Source organism: Diabrotica virgifera, chromosome 3 (assembly GCF_917563875.1).
Source record: "Diabrotica virgifera virgifera chromosome 3, PGI_DIABVI_V3a".
Taxonomy (NCBI): domain Eukaryota; kingdom Metazoa; phylum Arthropoda; class Insecta; order Coleoptera; family Chrysomelidae; genus Diabrotica; species Diabrotica virgifera.
The window spans coordinates 102,300,052-102,324,107 of NC_065445.1; the positions used below are offsets into that span (position 1 = coordinate 102,300,052).

Here is a 24,056-nt window from a genome sequence, read left to right on the forward strand (position 1 = left end):
AGAGGCACACCAACTGCAGCAATGGAAGACTTACTAGACCTTCCTCCCTTACACATCACAGTAAAGGGCGAGGCAAGGATACATAGACTGCAGGAAAATCAAAGCAAAATTGCAGTGGGCAAATGACACTGCAACATCAAAGATATATGCGGGGATCCGATATGGGAGATGATAACAGACCATTCTATCCCCAAATGTAAAATGGAAATACCTTTCCAGGTGGAAATACACGCCAGAGAGATATGGGAAGATCCTGGCAGACATCTGAAGTAGGAGGGGCACATCTGGTAGCCACACCAAGCGGCCCTGAGGGCTTAAAAGAACCCAAGGATAACCTCAAGGCTTGTATGGGAATGCCGCGAAGAACTTGATACCCTGGCGGAACATAATGAGGTAAAACTCATTTGGGTGCCTGGACATCAAGGGATCGCTGGTAATGAGAAATCTGACAAATTTGCTAGAAGAGGATCAGCAACAAGATACTTCAGTCCAGAACCGGCACTGGGAGTGCCCAAAAGCACAATCAGAGACCGATTAGGAGGCTGGATACGAAGACAGCACAAAGAATACTGAGAATAAATTCCCACGCAAAAGCATGCGACGAGATTTATACCTCAGACATGCGCAAAAAGAGCTGAAGAGCTGTTCAAAATGAACAGGAATTAGCTCAAAATCACTACAGGTTTCTTAACTGGACACTTTCCAGTAAAAGGACACCTGCACACGATAGGACTATATAACGGAGATCTCAGCTACAGACTATGCAATAGAGAGACCGAGACAGTCAGACATTTATTGTGCGATTGCGAGGCGCTGCACCGTAAGAGACAAGCAATATATGGAGACTGCAAACCAAGTCCGATAGTATATGGCACTAACCCAATGGACCTTTTAAGAGTAAAGGGCACTGCTATATTGCATTGGGTGTCATGAGAACAAATGCATGCATGGTGCATGCACGGACGGCTTCCAGGAAAGAAAAAAGCGAATAAGATTAGAGATTAATACCAAAAAGACCAAAGTAATGATTATCTCTTAGAACTTGGATGCACTTAAAAACTCCATCATAACACTCAATACCAAGTCCATTGAAAGAGTGAGCAAATTTAAATACGTGGAAACTTGGCTTTTTGAAAACTGGGCATCGGACAGGGAAGTAAAATGTCGTATTGAGCAAGCTCGACAAGCTTTCGTAAAATGCATGAAGGTACCTACTGACCTGTCCAGAGTTCGATCTTCAACTGAGACTAAGGTTTACTAAGTGCTACGAATGGTCGCTGCTGCTATATGGCGTAGAGGGCTGGACACTCAAATCGAGGGATATAAGCAGATTACAAGTTTTCTAAATGTGGCGTTATCGCCGTATCCTAAAAATACCATGGACGGCGAAAGTTACAAATGTAGATATCCTTAAAAGAATCAACCAACAACGCCAACTTTTCGAAACCATCAAGAAAAGGAAAACGGCGTGTCTGGGTCACAGCATGTGAAATGAAAAATACCAGTTCCTTCAACTTATAATTGAGGATAAAATTGAAGGCAAGAGTGGAATAGGATGCAAGAAAATGGCATGGCTCCGTAACATAAGGCAATGGACGGGGATTAACGACATACAATCTCTGATACATATTGCAAGAAAGAGAGAGTTAATGGAAAACGTAATCGCTAACATCCATTAGTGGATTTACATCTGAAGAAAAAGATCCTTATCATATTTAATATGACTACTTTTATATAAAATACACCGTTTTTGTTTTTATTTTATTAAAATACTCATGTAATTGATCTGGTTTTGCCAATTTGTAAAGATGTGAAAGGTTTGTTCTGGTAAAATTTCTGAAAAAATAATTTATAATGAATCATAATTTAATTTCCGAGTTTAGATTTCCGAGTAAGGATTATCACTTTTGTTGAAGAAGACCATGTAGAGCGGTTCGTGTCGGAAAGAGTGGGTGTTTCTCAGAGTGAGTTTCTGGAGACAAATTCGATACAGAATAGGGCTCGCTCTGGTAGATCCCGAGTTACCAATGAGCAACATAATAGATATATCACACATAATCTCCCTATCGTAGAAGTTCTTCGACTAATTTTTTGACTTTCCAATACCTGGTAATTAATTTATCAGCTGACAATAATATCGAAGAAGAGGTAAAAGACCAAATAATTAAAGTCAGTAGAACGGCCGGATGCCTAAACGACACAATTTGGAAAAACAAACACCTAGTAGTAATACTGGAAACAAAGGCCCGAATATACAGGGTGTTTTATAAATAATTGTGCTTATAGTAACTGGTGAAACCTTTTAGCACAAAATACGAAGATTTAACCTAAAAAACTTAGATAAAATGTGGTTCCTTACTGAGTTTATCTAAAAATTTAAAAACTATTTTTGCTCAGCATTTTAAAACTATTCGACGTATCATTTTCATACTTGGCAGAAAGTCCGACTACTATATACACCCTACTAAATTATGATAAACAAACGTTTCTAGCTACTACCAGAGGCGTACGACAGGGGAGAGTGAATGGTTGACCTTTCTCAAATTCTACGCCACTGGAGGAATTACTATTTTAGTGGGAATTTTTAGATTCTCCAGTACTTTCTACGTAAATAATATAACGTTTCATTGGTAACGATAAAGTCATTAGTTTTCGAGAAATTTGAAGTTAAATATGGAACGGCACAGTTATTTTGATTAATTTATGATGATTCATATGATTAAAATGTAAAAATTATTTGTACCCAGTACTTTAAAACTATTTGGCGCAACCTTATCATACTTGGCAGAAAGTGTATGTACTGTACATTCTACTAAATTAAGATAAATAAACGTTTCTAGCTACTACCAGAGGCGTACGACAGGTGTTGACAGTGGCTGGTTAACCCTTCTCAAATTCTACGCCACTGACTAAATTGCTATTTTAGTGTAATATTTTGATTTTTTTATGTAAATAATATACTCTTCATTCGTAACGATAAAATGATTAGTTTTCGAGATATTTGAAATTAAAAATGAAGCGACACTATACCGGGTGATCAGTTAAGGGTAGCGAGCGGCCATATCTCATAAGATATTGGTCGTATAGAATTGAGAAAAAAAAATCATGATAAAAGTCGCCAAGAGAAATTGCTGGAAATTATTTTCGAGTTTGTCAAACGTCCGCTAGAGGGCGTAACAACCAACACATAGTAGAAAAATGCGATTTTCATAGAATTTTGTCTAATGAAAGTTTATCGATGATATCATTTTCATATTAACAGACCATTTCCCTACATTTTTTGTCTAAAACGTTTTGTTCTATCTATCAAAATAAAGCGGTGGGAGAAGTTCAATTGTTTTTTTAAACAAACCAAGATTTCTTCCGTTTCTTTTGACCGATTGTAGCAAACTTAGGCTCATATAAAAGAGCATAATTTGCACTACAAAACGCTTATTTGGTTTTTAATTTTTGACGTTTGCTGTCGCCGCTAGATGGCGTTAACTGAAATGGTAGCAAATTTTTGAGCTTTTTTCAAAAAAAAAACAAATGTAATGATATATTAATTTTTATATATTTTAAAAGAGGATAAATTTCTCTATAATTTAATGAAAATAATTTATTATCTACCTTTTTTTGAACCGTTGATATTGACCAAAATATAATTTTATTACATTAAAAAATGTCACGCCACTGTTTTTTATCAAAATAAAAATCAGTTTCATAATCTCTTATGAGTTGCTAACAAAAAGAACCTCTTGACTTTTTTTCGTTAGACAAACGGTTTTGGATTGAAAAAATAAGATATGTTTACATGGGGCGCCCATATCTCGAAACATACTAATTTACATATTTGGAAAAAAATCTTAATAAAACTGTCCAACAACAGCAAGAGCAGTAACACTAAAAACAAGAACACAGAACTTTAAAAATAAACGTTAAAACTAAATTAATAATTTTGTCGTAAATGTTCAAAATGTTGTCCGTTATTTTGAATGCACTGGTCCAATCTCTTCTGGGTGGAGTTGACAGCTGCCTCAATTTCCGCTCTTGGTATAATATTTATCGCGTTTTGAATTCGGACTATCATGTCTTCTCGAGTAGTTGGTCGAGTTTTATACACTAAATCCTTTATTCGGCCCCATAGATAAAAATCAAGGCAGGTTAAATCAGGGGACCGTGGTGGCCAGAAAAATAGGCTGCCTCTACCAATCCAACGGTTAGGAAAATGCCTGTTCATAAAATCTTGCACATTTCGAGAATAATGTGCCGGGCATCCGTCTTGTTGAAACCACATGTTTCTTCTTACTTCTAAAGGCACGTTTTCTAAGAGTCCTGGTAAATCGTTCAATAAAAAGTTCAAATACATGTCACCGGTTAGATTGCCATTAAATATGTGCGGACCGATAATAGTACCATTAATAACACCGCACCAGACGTTAACGCTCCATCGACCCTGCTGATAATCTTCACGTAACCAGTGTGGATTAGTGTCCGACCAGTAATGCATGTTATGCAGATTTACCTTGCCATTACTGCTAAACGATGCTTCATCTGTCCATAATATTTGTGACAAAATAAGACGGTTTTCCCTAATGAAGTCTCTAAGCCAGTAGCTGTAATCGAGCCTACGTTCAAAGTCAGTCTCTTTTAAGGATTGATGAATCACGACGTGATACGGATGCATTTTAAAATCCATTAATATTTTTTGCACTGAGCCATAGGATATTCCTAAATATCTGGAGATCTCTCTTATGCTTAAATGGGGGTCTGCATGAATATAAGCCAACACATTTATAATGTTATCTTCTCTTCTTACTCTACGATTTCTTCTCAAAGTTGGAGTTGGTTGCACTTGGCCATGTTGCCTTAAACGTAAGGCTAAACGACGAAAAACCATTCTCGAATGCCGTCTACGGAGGGGATAACGCAGTGCATACTGCCTAGAAGCAATCGCCGCATTTTCAAAACATTGAAAATAAATTCTCAACATATCAAAGGCTTCTTCATTCGTAAAAGGCATGATTTGTTGTAAAAATACTTTTTACATAACATTAAATTAGATGTCAATGGCAGGAACTGTCAAAATAAATATCAGCGTGATTGACAATTTGGTGTTTTCTTTCATTTTATTTTCAGTTTCGTAGATCATGGCCTGCTTCGCTTAAATGCGATGTTAGTTAAGTTTGATTTTTAATTTAATTTATGAAATAATAATAATTATTATTAATAAATTATGAACTAATGCATTCTCTCGCTAATTAAATAATTATTAATGATAAAAATAATAGGTAATAATTTTATTATTGTGAGATGTAATATTTAAAAATAATTTTGAACCTTATAATTATCAGTATGTAAACCTATTTTATTTTTTCAATCCAAAACCGTTTGTCTAACGAAAAAAAGTCAAGAGGTTCTTTTTGTTAGCAACTAATAAGAGATTACAAAACTGATTTTTATTTTGATAAAAAACAGTGGCGTGCCATTTTTTAATGTAATAAAATTATATTTTGGTCAATATCAACGGTTCAAAAAAAGGTAGATAATAAATTATTTTCATTAAATTATAGAGAAATTTATCCTCTTTTAAAATATATAAAAATTAATATATCATTACATTTGTTTTTTTTGAAAAAAACTCAAAAATTTGCTACCATTTCAGTTAACGCCATCTAGCGGCGACAGAAAACGTCAAAAATTAAAAACCAAATAAGAGTTTTGTAGTGCAAATTATGCTCTTTCATATGAGCCTAAGTTTTCTAAAATCGGTCAAAAGAAACGGAAGAAATCTTGGTTTGTTTAAAAAAACAATTGAACTTCCCCCACCGCTTTATTTTGATAGATAGAACAAAACGTTTTAGACAAAAAATGTAGGGAAATGGTCTGTTAATATGAAAATGATATCATCGATAAACTTTCATTGGACAAAATTCTATAAAAATCCCATTTTTCTACTTTGTGTTGGTTGTTACGCCCTCTAGCGGACGTTTGATAAACTCGAAAATAATTTCCAGCAATTTCTCTTGGCGACTTTTACCATGATTTTTTTTTCTCAATTCTATACAACCAATATCTTATGAGATATGGCCGCTCGCTACCCTTAACTGATCACCCGGTACATTAATCAAAATAACCGTGTCGTTTCATTTTTAATTTCGAAGATCTCGAAAACTACTGACTTTATCGTTACGAATGAAGAGTACATCATTTTCATAGAAAGTATTGGAGAATCCAAAAATGGAACTAAAATAGCAATTCCGCCAGTGGCGTAGAATTTGGAAAGGGTCAACCTTCACTTCCTCCCGTCGTACGCCTCTGGTAACAGTCAGAAACGTTTGTTTAACATAATTTAGTAGTTTGTATAGTACCTATACTTCCTGTCAAGTATGAAAAGGATACGTCGAATAGTTTTAAAATGCTGAGCAAAACTAGTTTTTAAATTTTTAGATAAAACACCCTGTACCTTAGTAAGAAACCACATTTTATTTAAGTGTTTTAGGTTAAATCTTCGTATTTTGTGCTAAGGTTTCTCCAGTTACTATATGGACAATTATTAATGAAATACCCTGTATAAGTCAGTTATTAGGCCAGTTATAACTTACAAGACAGGAACAAGACTAGGCACAAGCAAAACACAAACACATCTGGAGACCAACGAAATGAATGAATGAGGACTACAGGACAGGGTAAGAAGTGAGGAAATCAGACGCATATGTGGGGTAGACAATATAAACACCTGGGTAAAGAACAGAAAAGAAGAGTGGAATCAGCACATAAGGAGGATGTCTGAATCAAGGATAGTAAGAATAGCCAGAGACAAGTCACTGTTAGGAAAAAGAAGTAAAGGGCGCCCAAGGAAAAGATGGAACGCCAATTTAGGGCAGAATAAAAGGCACAGTTGAAGAAAAACTGGCAGTACTGCCTATATAAAAGAAAAAGTAGAAGAAGAAGAAATTCTTCTATGTCTGTACCAGCTCTCCAAAGTGACTTAAGGCATGATACAGGAATCAGAGTATCGTTGGCTATAATAAGAAGAAGGATTTTAGAGTCAACCTAGACTTGTTTTTGCACCGCCTGCGCATCTAGTGGGCTCAAGAACACATACCTACTCTACACCATACTCCTAAAAGCTTCACAACTAGAACATGCCCTTCCCAAACTTCCATTCTCTGGTGACAGTGTTATGTTTTGGGCAGGTATTATGGACGATTGACGCTTGATACGCAGAAATGGTTATTATTGACGGGGCTCTAATAGAACAAAGGTACATCACATGGATTTAAGAACCTCACATGAGATTTTGGTGAGTAGTATGAGTGAAAATTTTGTATTTACGGGTGATAACGCCCGCCTACATAGGACTCAAGCGGTTGATGATTATCTTGAGACAGAAGATATTCGCCGTTTGGAGTGGCATGCGATGTCCCCAGACATAAACCCCATCGAAAATGCATGGGGAGTGCTCTTCAGAGCTGTTCATGCCCGAAGGAATTATCCTAAAAGCCATCATGAGCTTACAATAGTCTGTAGAGAAGAATGGGAGAATCTGTCATCATAGGAAATGATTGATCGACTTGTTAGCAGTATTGGAGCTCGAATCCAAGTTTGAATTGATGCCCGTGCTGGAAAGATACAATAATAAAATACTTACCTAAATAAGTTTTAACTATTAATAAATTTTTTAGTTTTTAATTTTTTATCTATTACAAAACAGTTTCCCTTTAAAAAATATTTCTCAAGGTTGCCATATTTTTTATAAATTATCTGTAACAGTAATTTCTGAAAATATTTAATAATAGCGAAAATTTTGGGTGGTGCATAACTTTTGAAACTATGTGTACTAAAAAGAAGGAACATATCAATCATATTGATAAATTTGGTTTGGACTTTTTTTCGAATTAATACCGGCATTATGTATCCAACGTTGACTTCCCAAGTTTTATTTAATAACTTAATTCCAAAATGTTGAAATAAATGTTTTTAAATTATTAAATATCCAAGTACCAATTTGACAAGCAAATAATACAATTTAAACATTATCACGTTTCTTGCTTACGCACACACCCACCTAATTTATGACAAAAAACATTTACTCAGGTACACAAAAATACACAAAACAAAGTTAATTTTTTTTGGTTTAGTAAGTGTTATCAGTAATAAGAAGTCACTAAATTTAAACTCATCTATCATGGATGACAGATGAGATCCTGAAACTAATGGACGAAAGAAGAAAAGCCAAAAGTTACCCAGATATAGAACAATACATATTTCAATAAAAAGGAAAATCGGAGAAGCGGAAGAAAAGAAGCAATCAAGATCCGAAGAAATTGAAACTCTACAGTCAAAATACTTATATAGTCGGTTCGCTAAACTCAGACGCAACTGGCTAGATATTTTAGTCGATAATTTTTTTGTTTTTTGCCAATTTTGCAAAAATTGGCAAAATTACTAACTATTTAGTTATTATTAACTATTTAGTAATTATTTTTTGCCAATTTTACTAAAATTGGCAAAATTACCGACTAAAATATCTAGAAAGTTGCGTCTGAGTTTAGCGAACAGACTATAGTCACAATGTACATAGGATAGCAAAAGTACTCACAGGTGAACTAAAACGGAGACAGAAAGGAAATATCAATCAAAGGAAACAACATCTTACAAAACAGAGTAAAATAAGAACAAGCACGTAGAAAGAATACCTAGAGAAACGATTTGAAGACCAAAGAGATTTCACCTTTGAGCTAGATGAAGGGGTAAATGATCGATCAAGAATATCACAACACGGAGTTTTTTCTGCAACAATACAGCTAAGGGATGGCAAAGCAGGAGACCCAATAATATACAAGCAGAACTACTCAAACTAATGCCCAATTAGTCAATAGCAATAATCCCAAAGAAATCCTATCAACGTATAAAATTATGGAGAAATACCAGCACAATAGCTGAAGTCTGAGTTTATTGCACTTCCAAAAAACCAGGAAACAAAAAATGCTCACAAATTCTATCAAATAAAATATAAAGAAAATAGATCGGACAGAGATCTTCAAAACTATATGGTCATCCAAAAGATAGCGAAGGGAACAGTAGCAAAAGCTAAAGCAGGAACACATACAAATATCTAAGCCTAAGCAGGAGCAACTTGACACCAGGGAAGGAGAAACAAAGATGTATAAAATAGCCAAAAATAGAGCAATGAAAGCAAAAAATGTTAATAAGATTAAATGAAAAGGATGTGAAAAGAAATGGAAAAAATACTTTGGCAATTTAAAATGAAGAATTTGACAGAAAACCGAAGACAAGTGGTACAAGCAGTTCAAAAAATACAGAAAGGTACAGCAGTTGGACCATATGATACTGCCGGAGAAGTGTGTGGACAGTATGAGGAGAGACCGGAACAAGTTGGCTAACAGGTTTATTTAACATAATTATGGAAGTGGTACAAAATGAAAATGAAATTGAAACTGAAAAAATACCGGAGGAGTGGATGACATTCACTTTCATTATTAGTATAATATATCATATTAGTATAATATTAGTTCAATAATAATATAGTATAGTAAAATATAGTATAATAGCAGTAATGTGTTCCAGCTGGCTAACTTGTCTAACTTTGATGATTTTTGATGATCTCCCTATCTGTATCTATTCTCCTCAAAACATTTTCGTTGGTGGTGTGGATTGTATAAAGTATTTTCAAGATCCTTGTATAAAGCCAGAGTGCTTCTAACTTATTCATCAGCGATTGTTGAGTGTCCAGAGTTTCCAGCTGAGTGCTTTATTTGGTCAGACCATCTAGTTGGTGATCGTCCTCTTGATCTTCTCCCCGGAACGTTTCCAGAATCAATTAATCTCTCTAAACTGTCGTCACCTCTGCGAACCACGTGGCCAAAGAATTGCAGAATTTGCATCAATTTTTTGGCGCTCGCATGCGCGAAGATTCCAAGTATCTGCTCCGTATAGAAATATTGAGAATACAAGGGCATTCACCAGTCTCATCTTGATATTTTGAGAGATAGATCTGTCTTTCTAAACTTTAGTTAGGCGACTCATCGCATTTTTTGCCATACCCATACGTCTCCGAACTTCTGCTTCACAGTTACCATCGTTGGTTTTACTAGACCCGAGATAGACAAAGGTGTTTACTATCTGGTATTCTTGTAACATGTTAGTCAGTTGAATAGTGTCGGGTCTGTCGACCACCATTATTTTTGTCTTAGCTTTATTGATCTTCAGACCAACTTTATTGCTTTATTGCTTTATTGCCATTCAATATTTCAACTTTATTGCTTTCGTACTCAACTCTTCGCAGATCAACCATTTCTTGCTCATTTGCTGCTATAAGTGTAGTGTCATCAGCAAATCTTAAATTGGAGATTTTCCTACCAGCTACTGTTACTCCATCGGCCCATCCTTCTAAAACCATCTTCATGACATGTTCACCTCTCTCGGTCTTGAATTGGGTTGAGAACTTCTGATCTAGTCGTACTGTCGCTATATTAGACTGGTACAGATTTTTAATAAGTGTCACCAGGTGCATTGTGAGCCCATTTCTATTAAAATTGACCACAGATTTATCCAGCTTACACAATCAAATGTTTTTTGGTAGTCAACGAAGCATATAATCATAGGTACTTGAAATTCTCTAGACTTTTCAATGAGTTGTCTCAGGTTCAGGATTGTACCCAGGTGTTCCCTTGTACCTTTACCCTTTACAAACCCCGCTTGTTCCTGAGGTATTTGGTAATGTAGATAGGTTTTTGATCTGTTTTTGATAATATGCAACAAGATTTTACTAAATCTAGTGTTATTAGTGACAGTGTGCGGTAGTTTTCACACCTGGTAGTAGTTCCTTTTTTGAGTAGTGGGATATAAATTGAGGTACACCAATCAGATGGCCATTTTCCTGAATTCCAAACAGCGACACAGATAGAATGGATGATATGTAATCCTTTGTCATCTAGTAACTGCAGTTTTTCACATGGTATTGAATCAATGCCTGGGGATTTATTTCTCTTTAGTGATTTAATTGCATCTTTGACTTCATCGAGTAAGACAGTAGGTTCTCTAGGGTAGTCAGAAGTCCACTGATTTTTTGCTGATACCTCGTTATTTTTATACAACTCGCCACAGTAGTTTCGCCATGTTTCCAATATTTCATCAGTAACGGTCTTTAAATTATCTTCCTTATCTATTACAGACCACGTTTGAGGTTTAAATTCTCTGGTAAGGAGTTTGATCTTCTGGAATAAGTCCCTCGGTTCATTTCGACAGCAATGTTCCTCTATCTCTCTGCATATTTGGGAGATGTAATCAGCTTTATCTTTGCGGCACTGTTTTTTATTTCTCTCGATAACGCTCTGTATTCATCGTTTGTTCCGTGTCTAGTTTTATGTTTTTTTGCGTTGAATTACAGTCCACGTATTATTGGATATCCATGGCTTACGGCCAGTGGAAACCTCTGCCTCGCAGTCTTTTGCAGCCTCGATTACCTTATCTTTGAGATAGATCCAAGTGCTCTCAGGGTCACTATCTACTTGGTCTAAAGAAAGAGCTGCTTCTAGGTTTTGTTGGAAGTCTTTGATTTTTGATGGAAAAGTGAAGCTGTGAATACATGACTTTTCTCTGGGGTCTTCTTTTGGGGACTTTAAATGCAGAAAACGACATCTTAGGCTAATATTAATGCTGTTGTTACAAAATAAGCTTTTCATTTTGATAAAGCCTTATAGGGCTACCTCTATTCTCGTCCAAATAATAATGACCCAGTCATTACTGCTAACCAAAATATCGAACGTGTGTAAAACTACAAGTAGGTATCTTGGAACACAAATAAAAGATAATGATTTTTTGATAGAAATAGGAACACCCAGTGTAATGGTATTAAGTACAGGCATGTAATAACAAATGCTCATGTTAAGATGTTACATATTGAGTGCCTTGCTATATGTACATGTACAGTCCGTACAATATACACACGGTTGCATGTCATTATCTACGTCAGAGATCTAAGTTGACAGTGTTGCCCAATTACAAAAAATTCTTGAATTTATTTTAAATCGAATATACCTATCACATAATTTTTGCGGAAGTGGATTATACAACAAAACAAATTAATATTCAATGTAAATAAATAAAAACTTTAGAAATAGAAAACAAAAATTAAGTTATAATCTTACGTTAAGGTAGTAAATAAGAACAATAAATATAATAAAACAAATATGAAGTATCATCAGTATCATCACCGCAATCAAAATTAAAATATCTTGGCCATGTGATAAAAGCGACAGAATACCAGCTTCTGTAAGTTATCATTCAGAGAAAGATTATAGGAAAACTTATCGTCGGTTGGAGCAATATGAATATTTCCGTAATCTCAGAGAAGAGTTCAAGTATGTTTTAAATCAATTTTTTAGTGAAGCTGTGCTGTATACATAATACAAATTGTTATGATGATCACTAACATTCGAGAAAAGATATAAAAGGTTAAACATTAAAACAATGGACAACACAAAAATCGAGAATGCTTTGAGGCCACTGTAATAAGTGTACACGTTTAGATACAATATTTAGGGGTCGCCAAGTTCTTGAAAATTTCAAGATCTTGTCTTGATCTTGTCTTGATTTCAAGACAAGATCAAGACAAGAAGTAATTTTAGATTTCAAGACAAGACAAGAAATTTTTTGTCAATACCAAGATTTCTTGTCAAGAAATCAAGAAATCTTGAAATATCTTGACTAGGTACTAATTTGTGAAAAAGATAACATATTTTAACATAAAATAGCGTACTTTAATGCCATGTATTAAACACTTTTTTGCTAAAACGATTTACAAAATGTAAATCATGTAAATGTAACATAAATTTTTAAATCGGAATTGATAAGCCATGAATTAAGGCAGAAAATATTTCTTATGCTGGTGCCACAGTAACGGCATTAGACGTTACTGTGGCCCTGTAGCATTATGGAGTTAACGTCTAGCCGATTTTTTGACTTTGTTATTGTTAAAGCTGCTATGGAAAATAGCCTTTCCGCAGGTACAGATGTTGCTGGCGTTCTGAGAAATTCCTTGGCCATTCTCGTGTCTGCTCTGCCAATCAAGTAGATTCTCAGCATCTTCTGACCTAGGCTCATTTAAGTATTTTTTGACTCTGGTATTAGATTCTGTAGGTCATTCTGGGATTTATTAGGACGTGTCAGCACGCATCGCAATAAAAAGGTCGCCGGGGAATCACCAGACCAGGTAATCAAGAAATTTCAAGATCTTGAAATTTATTGACTCAAGACAAGATATAACATGTCAAGAAAACATCAAGACAAGATTTTTTAAATTTCTTGATTTTTTCTCAAGACAAGACAAGATGTTGTTATCAAGACAAGAATTCTTGTCTTGTCGACCCCTAATAAGTAGGGAGGACAATGTAGTCCTCCCATACAAGAGTAACTGTAGGTAAATAAAAAATCTAATTTGATCTGTAAGATCGAGAACACAACATAATAGATCTAGGAAATATTGCAAACTGAGCTAAATTGCAGATAAAAAATAACCGAAGATGATCTCGAGGTCGGGTATTTAGAAGGTGATACGAATATTTAGTTCTATGGAGTAAAGAAATATTAAATAAAAACGAAAATTTAACTATATGAGACTATGGTTTTAGCCTACTATAATATGGAGCCAGAGAAAATAGTTGAGAATATTGAGAGAAAACAACTCATATGGTAGGGATATGGGCGCCGAATGGGCGAAGAAAGATTGTCTAAAAAAACTATGATGTGACAACCCCCAGAGAAGAGAAAACGAGGAAGACCACCACAAAGCTGGAATCTGGGAAGTTAAGAAAGCGATTAGCTCTCGAAATCCAAATGAAGTACTTACTCAGGACTGAATACAGTAGCGTTTTGGAGTCGGACAACGTCGTGAGACGTCATCAAACCGAATATATAAATAATATATACTATACAGGGTGAGGCAAATAAAGGGCCTATTAGAAAAATCTCGAAAGCTAAAGGCAACAGAATCATGAAAATTTTAATCAAGGGATTTTGAAGAGTCATCTGTTTAATGAAAATATTTTTATCTATTTGCTACTTCCGGTTATACCGGAAGTTGCTTATAACTTCGTTTTTTTTAATGAGACATCCTGTATACTTTTACATTTTTGGATTCTCTTCGATGTTTTCTTTCTTAAAATATAAGGTTTTGTAATGTTATACAGGGTATTTTAAAAGATAATTACGTAGTAACATTCACACCCTGTAGAATTGTAGTAGTCTGACATCTAAAACTCTACTTACGTTCAAATGATTTTTAATGTAGTCTACTATTGTCAAGAATAATTAGTATAGCTAAATTTTTAATTTTAGTACACAGGGTTGGTCGAAACTCGGAATGAGTATTTTCTGAGTTTTCTAAAATGGAACACCCTGTATTTTAGTATTGTTATGAAATGATATTTTATGGTACTTTTTTATTTTTTAAGCATCCCCTATACCTAACTGCTTTAATTTGTGCTTAATTGTTATTCGCACCAACAATTTTAACTACGTAGGTATTTTGATAGCTAAACCATTATTGGTAATTTTAAGGATCAGTCTGGATTAATATGTATTTATTTCTGAAAAATTATTTGTGATTTAATATTTTCACGGCCAACCTAATAAAATTTTACGTATTTTTTGTTGCAATTAATGTTTAGCTTGAATCACCAATAACTCAATAATCAATAAGTTGGTATAGGGAATACAGTGGAACCTCGATAACTCGGATTAATCGAGACCGCGGCCGATCCGAATTATCGAAAATCCGGGTTAGCCAAAGAGCATGGTAAAAATTAATAAAATACGGTATACTTATAGATAAAGTCCGTTATAATTAAAATAACATGAAATATATATGCACAGTATACATTTAACTTAATTATAGTTGTATAGAGTATAGTATAGATAGACAGTATAGAGTATTATTCATTTCTAGGTAAAAAAATTCAGTAAGTTTCGGTTGTGTTAATTTCGTCTGCCATCGGAACAATGTTATGTTATTTTAGAACAGTGGCTCTTTCATTGTTTAAAAGACCATTGTTTAAAAAATAATTTTTTAAAAGACAATTGGAAATAAATAAAGAAATAACAGGTGCCTGTTGTTTGCGATAGCCCGAGATAATGAACATCGCTCTGCCGCCGCGCCACCGCCGTGTGCCATGAGTCATTTTTATTATCGTATAGTTCAAATTACACAAATACCCATTATCTCTCAAATACTATATTATGGTCGAAGCGAAGTTTTATCAATGAAACTCGATATTAAGACATTCCAGAAGAGGCTACAGATAAAATGTTTTAACATAATACATACATTTTTATTGTTGAAATGTTTGTCTGAAGAAAATCGGTCCGGGTTAGCCGGACTTCCGGGTTATCGAGGGCCGACTTATCGAGGTTCCACTGTACTTATAAAATAAAAAAATACTATGAAATATCATTTCACTACAATACTAAAATACAGGGTGTTCTATTTAAGAAAACTCAGAAAATATTCATTCCGAGTTTCGACCAACCCTGTATACTAAAATTTCAAAATTAGCTATACTAATGATTCTTAACTATATACTATATTAAAAAAACTGTAGACTATATATATACAAATATATAAAAAAATATATAAAGAAACTGTAGACTATATTAAAAATCACTTAAACGTAAGCAGAGTTTTTAATGTCAAACTGTTACAATTCTACAGGGTATGAATACTGCTACGAAATTAATAAAAAAAAAACGTAAATATCTCTTAAAATACCCTGTATAATATTACAAAACCTCATATTTTAAGAAAGAAGATATTGAGGAGAATCCAAAAATGTTCCTTATAAAAAAACGAAGTTATAAGCAACTTCCGATATTACCGGAAGTTGCAAAGAGATGAAAATATTTTCATTTAATATATCATCCTTCAAAACCCCTTTATTTCAATTTTCATGATTCTGTTACCTTTACTTCTCGAGATATTTCTAATACGCCAGTTATCTGCCTCGCCCTATATACAGTAAGCGCCACCCTACTAGATGCATAGGAACATTAAGCTATTACACTCCTGGACCCTTCACTTGTTGCAATGTTTATTTTTATGTCTAGCGACGTTTATAACGTCAGAGAATGTATAAAAACCTGAATATTGACATAGAAAGTTAACAAACAATAGATCAGCTGTTTTAATTTTGACGTTTATAGTTGTCATTTTGTTAAAGTTGTAAAAGTTTTAAAGTACTCTAATATTCTTGGTGTTTGAATAAAGTTATTTTAAAGCACAGTGATAATATTATTAATTAATGTATTGTTTGTATGGAAAAACAATTATTTTGAATAGTTTCTTGACAGTAACATGACAGGGATGAAAGTCGCATCTGAGAACGGACCGGATTAGCCCATGAGCATAGCAATTAGGTACCTATCCATGTATCTAGTAGGGTGGCGCTTATTGTACATATATAATATATACGAATATTTAACCTATGATATAAGTTTTATTTAGGTATAAAAAACACATTTTCGACAGGTTATTTTAGGAAGAGAATAAAATACAAAAATACTGAAATTAATTTTTATTTAATACAGATGTTATGATCATATTTCTTAACTAGTTAAAGCTATTGGCTAAACAACGCTTAACTATTCAACTTTGTTATAGTAAAAGTGAATGCTTAGATAAACAAAGAAACCTAGCACCAAGTTATTTATATTGATTAGAGCATGTGCTCCTGCACTGCTTTCATCCAATTTTATTTTTTCTGCTTTCAACCGATCACTTTGGACTCCTCTCTCGGACGCCTTTGCTCTATTTACTCTATCCATACCTGAAAACACCAAGAAAAATATTTTAGAAGGGAATATTAAAGAAATAGGTTACTAAAAAAACGATAGATAGTATTTTCGAATGTTAATCGAAACGTTTTCATTAAAGTTAAGTGAAACGAAGGATACATAAAACATTTGAACCAGATACTAACGAAACATAATTAGGTCCTCTTCTTCTTGGGTGGCTTTACAACTTGGGGTGAGCCTTAGCAGCGTCCACTATAGCCAATCTGCTGTGATATTGTGCTTTCATTGTTGCACTCCAATCCTAGATAAATCGGTCTAAGTACAGTAGGAAAAATGAAAGAATACCCATGAACGAACATATAAAACGCGCTGTATTTTGCTGTCACAGTGTCATACAAAAAATTGACCAGCGCAAGTACATGTAATAATTATTATTACATGTACTTGCCATGGGCAATTTTCTTTGTGACACGGTGACAGGAAAATACAGCGTGTTTTATATGTTCGTTCATGGGTATTCTTTCATTTTTCCGACTGTACTGATCTTCTACCATCTGATGCGGGAGCACGCCAAATAGAATTCTATTTTAGTGACGTCACAAAGTAGAATTTCATAATGGAAGAATCGACGGTTGCTAGGCAACGCGACGTCACTAAAATAGAATTCTATTTTGCTGACGTCACAAAATAGAATTTCATAATGGGAGAATCGACGGTTGCTAGGCAACGTGACGTCACTAAAATAGAATTCTATTTGGCGTGCTCCCATAGCTGCTCTCTCAAAAAACACTGTCTTTAACAAACTGTCTTCCTCTAATCTCTGCTCTTACCCAGTGCCGGTTTAACCTTATTTCGGGCCCTGGGCACTGGAGGTTTAGGGGCTCCCTTCATTTCTATACGTTGTCAGTTTTTTAATAAGAAAACACATGCACTAACTATAAAGGTTTATTGTAAAATCCATAAAATAACTTTTTTTAAACAAGCAAGAAGAATAGCAAACGTAAAAATAATCCAAAAAATACATTTAAAACATAATAAAAAACAGAAAGATCCACAAAACAACACATGACAAACAAAAAACATATTCTAAAAAATACATAAAGACAAAAATTAGATCATTTTTTTCTTGACCTGGCATTCGCAAACTGTCATATAATATTATCACAATTCAGTTTTATTTCTCCAGTTCTTCATTTTCTATATACAATAGTAATAATGCGTCTAGGTTTTCTTGTCCCAAATTTGACCTTAAATATGTTTTTATTCTTTTTAAAGTCGAAAAAGACCGCTCGCCTGACGCATTACAAATTGGTATCGTCAAATAAATTTGCAGTAAAGCTAAAATATCGGGAAAAGTTGCCCTTGCATCCTGGACGACATACCAAAATGGGTAGGTAATTTCATTATGCAAATTCTCTTTGGTTGCATCAACATCGTTTTTATATTTCTCGCATAAAGTATTAATTGGCTTCTTGACTTCTTCTTTATCTAGAGTAAAAAAACATTTAAAAGCTGATGTAACATCCTTGAAGCATTCAATTCTTTTTAAAAGATGTTGAGGATATACCATTAAACACTTCCATTTTGAATCTCCCTTGTCCCTTTAAAATTGTTTGACTTTCACCTGCTTCATCGAAAAATGTTTATTTCTTTATTCTTTAAAGGTCAGTTGTATTGTAGATGTTTGAGATATCCTCGCCTTCGAAAAATAAAGATTTCGCTTCTTGTTCAATTTTGCTAAACCTATTTCTTACGTCTTTAACAAAGCTCAAAAGAGATGCCATTAATTTTACTCCAATTGACACGTTCAAGTCCACAGCTTCTAACATTTTGCTTGTTGCATTCACTCGTTCCAAAATTCTTGCCCAAATAAATGTCAATAGAGCTGTCTCAAAGGTATCCACTTTATTGTGCAGTGCCTTGGCTTCATAAACTGCTGATTTTTCATCTCTATTATTGCTTAACTGGAAAAAATATGTTTGATGGGTCCATAGTTTTTAAGTAATGCATTTACAGCGTCAAATCGGGCGGACCATCTAGTTTCAATTAATCTTTTTACACAACATTTGCCGCTTTCTTTCAGTACCGAGAAAGGCAGTCCTGCTGTTGGACCACGCACCTGCTCATCCCGACGCAAAAGAACTAAAATATGGCGAAATAAAATGTCTTTTTTGCCTCCAAATGTAAGATCCCTTTGTCAGCCTATCGATGAAGGTATTATAGAATCTATAAAACATGTCTATCGACGAAAGTTATTGACGGCGTTGATCACTGGAATATATGAAGGAGAAAACGTTTCAGAGACTATAAAAGAAGTGGTCTTGATATCCGGATTTTTTCATATCCGGATCGGTCTGTTGCCACCTTGATCCGGATATGGCAGGTTTTACTGTACATCTGTTAAATACTCTGCGGTGTGTCTCTAAAACTGAATAAAACCAAAGAATCTCTCAACTACCGTATTGTCCTTTGCATATCTGAGGATAAAAGTAAGCTGGTCTTGATGGCTGATGTCTGGAGTAGAGTCTACAATTATAGAGAAGTATATGGCTTCTTTAATTTCCTCTATAAAAGTTTCTACAAGTTTTGTTTTCATCATTTCCAGGAATTCATTGCAAATTTGGTGAGACAGATAGCTAACTGAACCTTTTCCTGTAGGTATTCGCATACCGCTGTAAATGCTCAGCTAAGAAGTTGTCAAATTTAATTAAGTAAACAAGACAACTTAAGCAATTGCCTCTATGACGATTCGTTAAATCCTCATTGAATCCACGTAAAGCTAGTCCTTTAGAAGCAAGTAATTTAATGGTAGCAACAACTCTTCTTAGGACCTTTACCCAATAGTCATCTTCGCGTTCCACTTGCTCTTTCAAGCCAGCGTCATAACTCCAATTAATGATGATCTTGTTATTAATATAATTCAGATGAAATTTACTTTCTTCGTGAGATTTGAGCAAACTATTCAAATGTTTCCAGTCAGTACATCCATAAAATCAGTTAAAATATCTTTTTCAATTCAAAATAATTTGCATGGGTAACAATAAACAGCTTTAACACTTGCGTCGTATATTAGTCAATCTCTCTTTTCTTTGCCTCCATTGGGTTTAACTCTATAAAAGTTGCTTTCATTTAATCTTGTATAATAAGTTTTGTCTCCATCTTGATACATTTTTTTACAATTTTCTAAGGAATCACTCTTTGGTTTAAAATTTATCGCAGTTCTTATATGCAGTGTATTGGCGTATCTGCGTATGAAATTATTTTCGGAAAATATGTAGATTATTTAGCGACTTTATTTTTTTATAATTAAAAGGAACGGGCCCCCGGACGCCCACCACAAGCGCCCAGTAGATAAACCGGCACTCCTCTTACCATAGAACCTGTTCATCTTATCCAGTTAGCTTTTATACTCTAACGATGTTTTCAGTACCATACAGAGTAACCAATTCAGCATTGTGCGCCATCTCCACTCTCCTGTCAATTCATATCTTTGAGGACCAAATTCTGAAAACTTTCCTTTCAAATCATCATTGAATCTTCGCTAGTCCACTGCTCGAAATAGATCTCCCTCATAATTTTTCATCTGTTTCGATTTTGTGCCTCTTGCATCCATTTCCTATGATAACATTTTAGATTATAAGTTCAACGTGTTGGTAGACGACCTCTGCTTCACTAAGCATCATCTGCTCTCTGTCATTCGAGCTACGTGACCTGCCCAGTTCAATTTCCTTCCTTTCAAATACCAGCAGCTTAGTTTTATTTCCCGCTGATGTAGAGTCCATGTTTCACTGTCATATGTAACAACTGGGTGAATAATTGACATGTACAGTCTTAATTTAAATGATCTTTTTAGAAGCTTAAATGTTAATAATGATAATAGGGGAGTATAAAGCTCTATTACCCATAGCTAAGACCTCTGTTTCATTGCTATCTTATCTGTCTTATTGCTGAGATCTCTTTTTCTATGTGATTGTCATCTGTGACTAAACATGATTTATAACGGAATACAATGGAGGGCAGAGAAGCTCAGTTCTTGAAAACCATCAAAATTAGTAAATTAGTATCTGGGATGTGCAATGAAAAATTATTGCCGAATTCCTAACAAGATGTGGCACATAAAAAAAAGAAAAAAAACTGGTTCTCTTCATGTACTTACGCTCATTCCACACACTAAGAATTTTGAACGTGCGATGGCTTGAAACGTTGGGTGAAGAGCGGTGAAGGGAGAAAGGTTCTCGAGCCACTATTGGAATGTCATCGTGCATTTCAACCATCGCACGTTCAAAATTCTTAGCGCTGTTTCACATTATAAGAATTTAAACGTGCGAGGGTTGGAACGCACGACGATATTCCAATGGTGGCGCATGTAATCATATGGAGCAGCGTTTCCCAAATGGCGGGTCGCGACCCGGTACCGGGCCATGAAAACAAAACGTCGGGTCGCCTCGCCTCGCAGTTTCACATGAACATCTTCTTTTACACTGCGAAGTGCGTTGGCTATCCAAATGGAATGCTTTAAAAAAACTTTAATTGAATCGAAGAAAGAAATTTCAATATTCTTAGAACAACATCCACCAACGGCTAGGGATGCAATATTTCAATTTAAAGACAGTTTTCATGATGTAAATTGGTTAATCGAGGTAGCCTATCTTTGTGATAGTTTTGACTTCTTGAACAATTTAAATATGCCATTACAAGGTAGCAATGTAGTACCAGAGAAGGTGGAAGCTGCAAAAAAAAACTTAATTTGTGGGCACGTCGCGCGGAAGCAGGAAATTACAAAGCTAACAGAAATACAAAAAGAGTATAATGTGAACCATTGCCGGATGAGATTTCATCCGCTTTCAAGGAACACCTGCTAGGGCTTTGGCAAATCTCAAGGAATATTTTCCCCCCATCCACAGCAACAAAGCATGGATAGGGAACCCATTTACAATGGACGTAGAATCCGAGACAAGACTTCCGGATATAGATATTGAGTCAGTATAACTGAACTATCGTGTGACAGTGCACTCAAAGACATACTTGACAAAATACCACTGATAGATTTTTGGCTGTCTTGCCACCAGGAGTACCAAGTTTTAGCAGAAAAAGCGATAGTTTCTAATTCCTTTTGTTATGACCTATAACTGTTTGGCAGGGTTTTCAACGAAGATGACATTAAAACGATTGAAACGGTTGGAAAGTTTACATACCTGGGAGTAGAAATATATGCCGACAGATCAGAAGATGGAGAAATACGGAAGAGAATAACGCAGGCAAACAGAGCTTATTTTGCCCTCTTCCATATATTACGGTCTAAAAGTGTCCACCGAAATACAAAGATCTATAAATCTTTAAAAGAATCTATAAAACTTTAATTCGACCAATAACATGCTATGGCAGTGAAGCCTGGATCCTGAAAGAACCATACAAAAACAAACTCGACACATTCGAAAGGAAAGCACTGAGGAGAATACTAGGACCTGTGAGGAAAAACGGAATCTTCAGAAGTCGATACAACAACGAACTTTATCAACTTTATAAGGAAGCACCCCTGTCAGACTTCATTAGAATACAAATATTGCAATGGGCCGGACATGTGATAAGAATGGGAGAGGATAGGCTACCAAATAGAGCACTGAATGCTAGAATGCAGGAAAAGAGACCGGTTGGAAAGCCAAGAAAGCGATGGGAAGACACAGAAAACAGCGACGCACAAGCCCTTTTAGGAGTTTATGTGTGGAGAAGAGCAGCCATAGACAAGCAAGGGTGGAGGCAAAAAATAAAGAAGGCCAAGGCTCAATTCGGGCTGTAGTGCCGTAGAAGAAGAAGATGAAGGGTTTTCAATACTGGCTTTCCTCAAAAATAAGTATAGAAATCGTTTGAAAGTCGAACCGGGCTGAGAATAAAGTTATCATTTTTTCCTCCAAAAGTGAAGTTTTTAACCAAAAACGATATTTCCCATTAATAAAGTATTTGATTTTTATTTTTGTTATTACATTTTTGTTTGAGCTAAACTCGCCAGTTGGCTGTGAAAAACCAGTGCCAATAAAACACAAAACACACACACTGTTTGAGCTAATGATTCTTTATTAAAATGTAACTGTAATAAATATTTAAATATGTTTTCTTGTACACACACACCAGGGTATGCAAAAAAATTAGTGGGCCACGGAGCATAAACACAAAAATAACCGGGCCACGGAAAAATAATTTTGGGAAACGCTGATATGGAGCCTTTCTCACTAGACGGTTCTTGGAACGTTCGGTCACGTTCGGTGAAGTCGCCGTATTTATTCCGTCCCTCGCTTACAACAACAGACGGCAGCCGTGTGCGTGTGCCGTCTTTAAGCACCCAGTATCATAGGGAGCTTAATGCATCCTTTCATATGTACTCCAGGGCGCATCTGTTTTGAGATGGACGTTGAGAGGTGACTCAAATTTGTTTGCAGATATTGCTTAAAAATAACTCAAATAATAATATTTCAGTTATCCTCCCACTAAAAATGGTCCGGAACATTGTTTAAATAATCTAAATGTCAAAATATGAAGGAAAAATTCGATTTTTTTATTGGTTTTTTGATTATAACTTTAAAACTATTCATTTCTGAGAAAAGCTGTACTAACATAAAAGTTTCGTAATTAAATTTCCTACAATATGGAATTGGTTAAAAATTTAAAAAATAGTCACCCTTGTTGCAAAATAGCAATAATTGCGAAAAAAACCATACAAAGCAAGTATTCGCATTTTACGTTTTTCAACCATTTATGCTAAACTTAGGACCTTCATATTTCACCCAAAAAAACTTTATGATATACTAAAATAACAGTATAAATTTCATTAAGATCGGTTTAATAGATTTTGCAAAATAAATTTTGCAATCCAGCTTTCGCAAAAAAATTTTTTTTTTTTTAATATTGCAGGACTGAAAATAAAGCAGATAGCAAGTCGATTTTTTTTTTGCTTATAGAAGTGTACTGTACCTTTGTCAAGTCATTTGCAATTTGTAAAATTAAAATCGAAAATCGGAAATTTTTTAAATAAATATTAATTTTTGGTGCTACGCGCAGGACAGCGGTGTTCGATTCACACAAGTTGATTTCCACCAAAATTTATTCCAATCTTTATCTAATATATTATTGTTTACTCTATATTTTGTTGTATTTTAATATTTTAATTCCACAAAAATCAAACTAATTTTATTATTGTTTGTAAAATATTGTTTAAACAATTGCATATGTTTAAAAGTATATATATATATATATATATATATATATAT

At 34.7% G+C, this 24,056-nt stretch overlaps 1 protein-coding gene across 4 annotated transcripts in view; it reads right to left on the bottom strand.

The window, feature by feature from the left end:
- Positions 1-16,559: 16,559 nt before the first annotated feature.
- The window catches only part of LOC126881246 (uncharacterized), an 88,432-nt gene continuing 80,935 nt past the window's right edge, over positions 16,560-24,056 (bottom strand). For all 4 annotated transcript variants that reach the window (XM_050645398.1, XM_050645395.1, XM_050645396.1 and 1 more), the window contains exon 5: positions 16,560-16,826. In XM_050645398.1, coding sequence (XP_050501355.1) covers positions 16,642-16,826 — 185 coding nt within the window. In that variant the 3' untranslated portion in view covers positions 16,560-16,641. The remainder of the gene's footprint in view (positions 16,827-24,056) is intronic.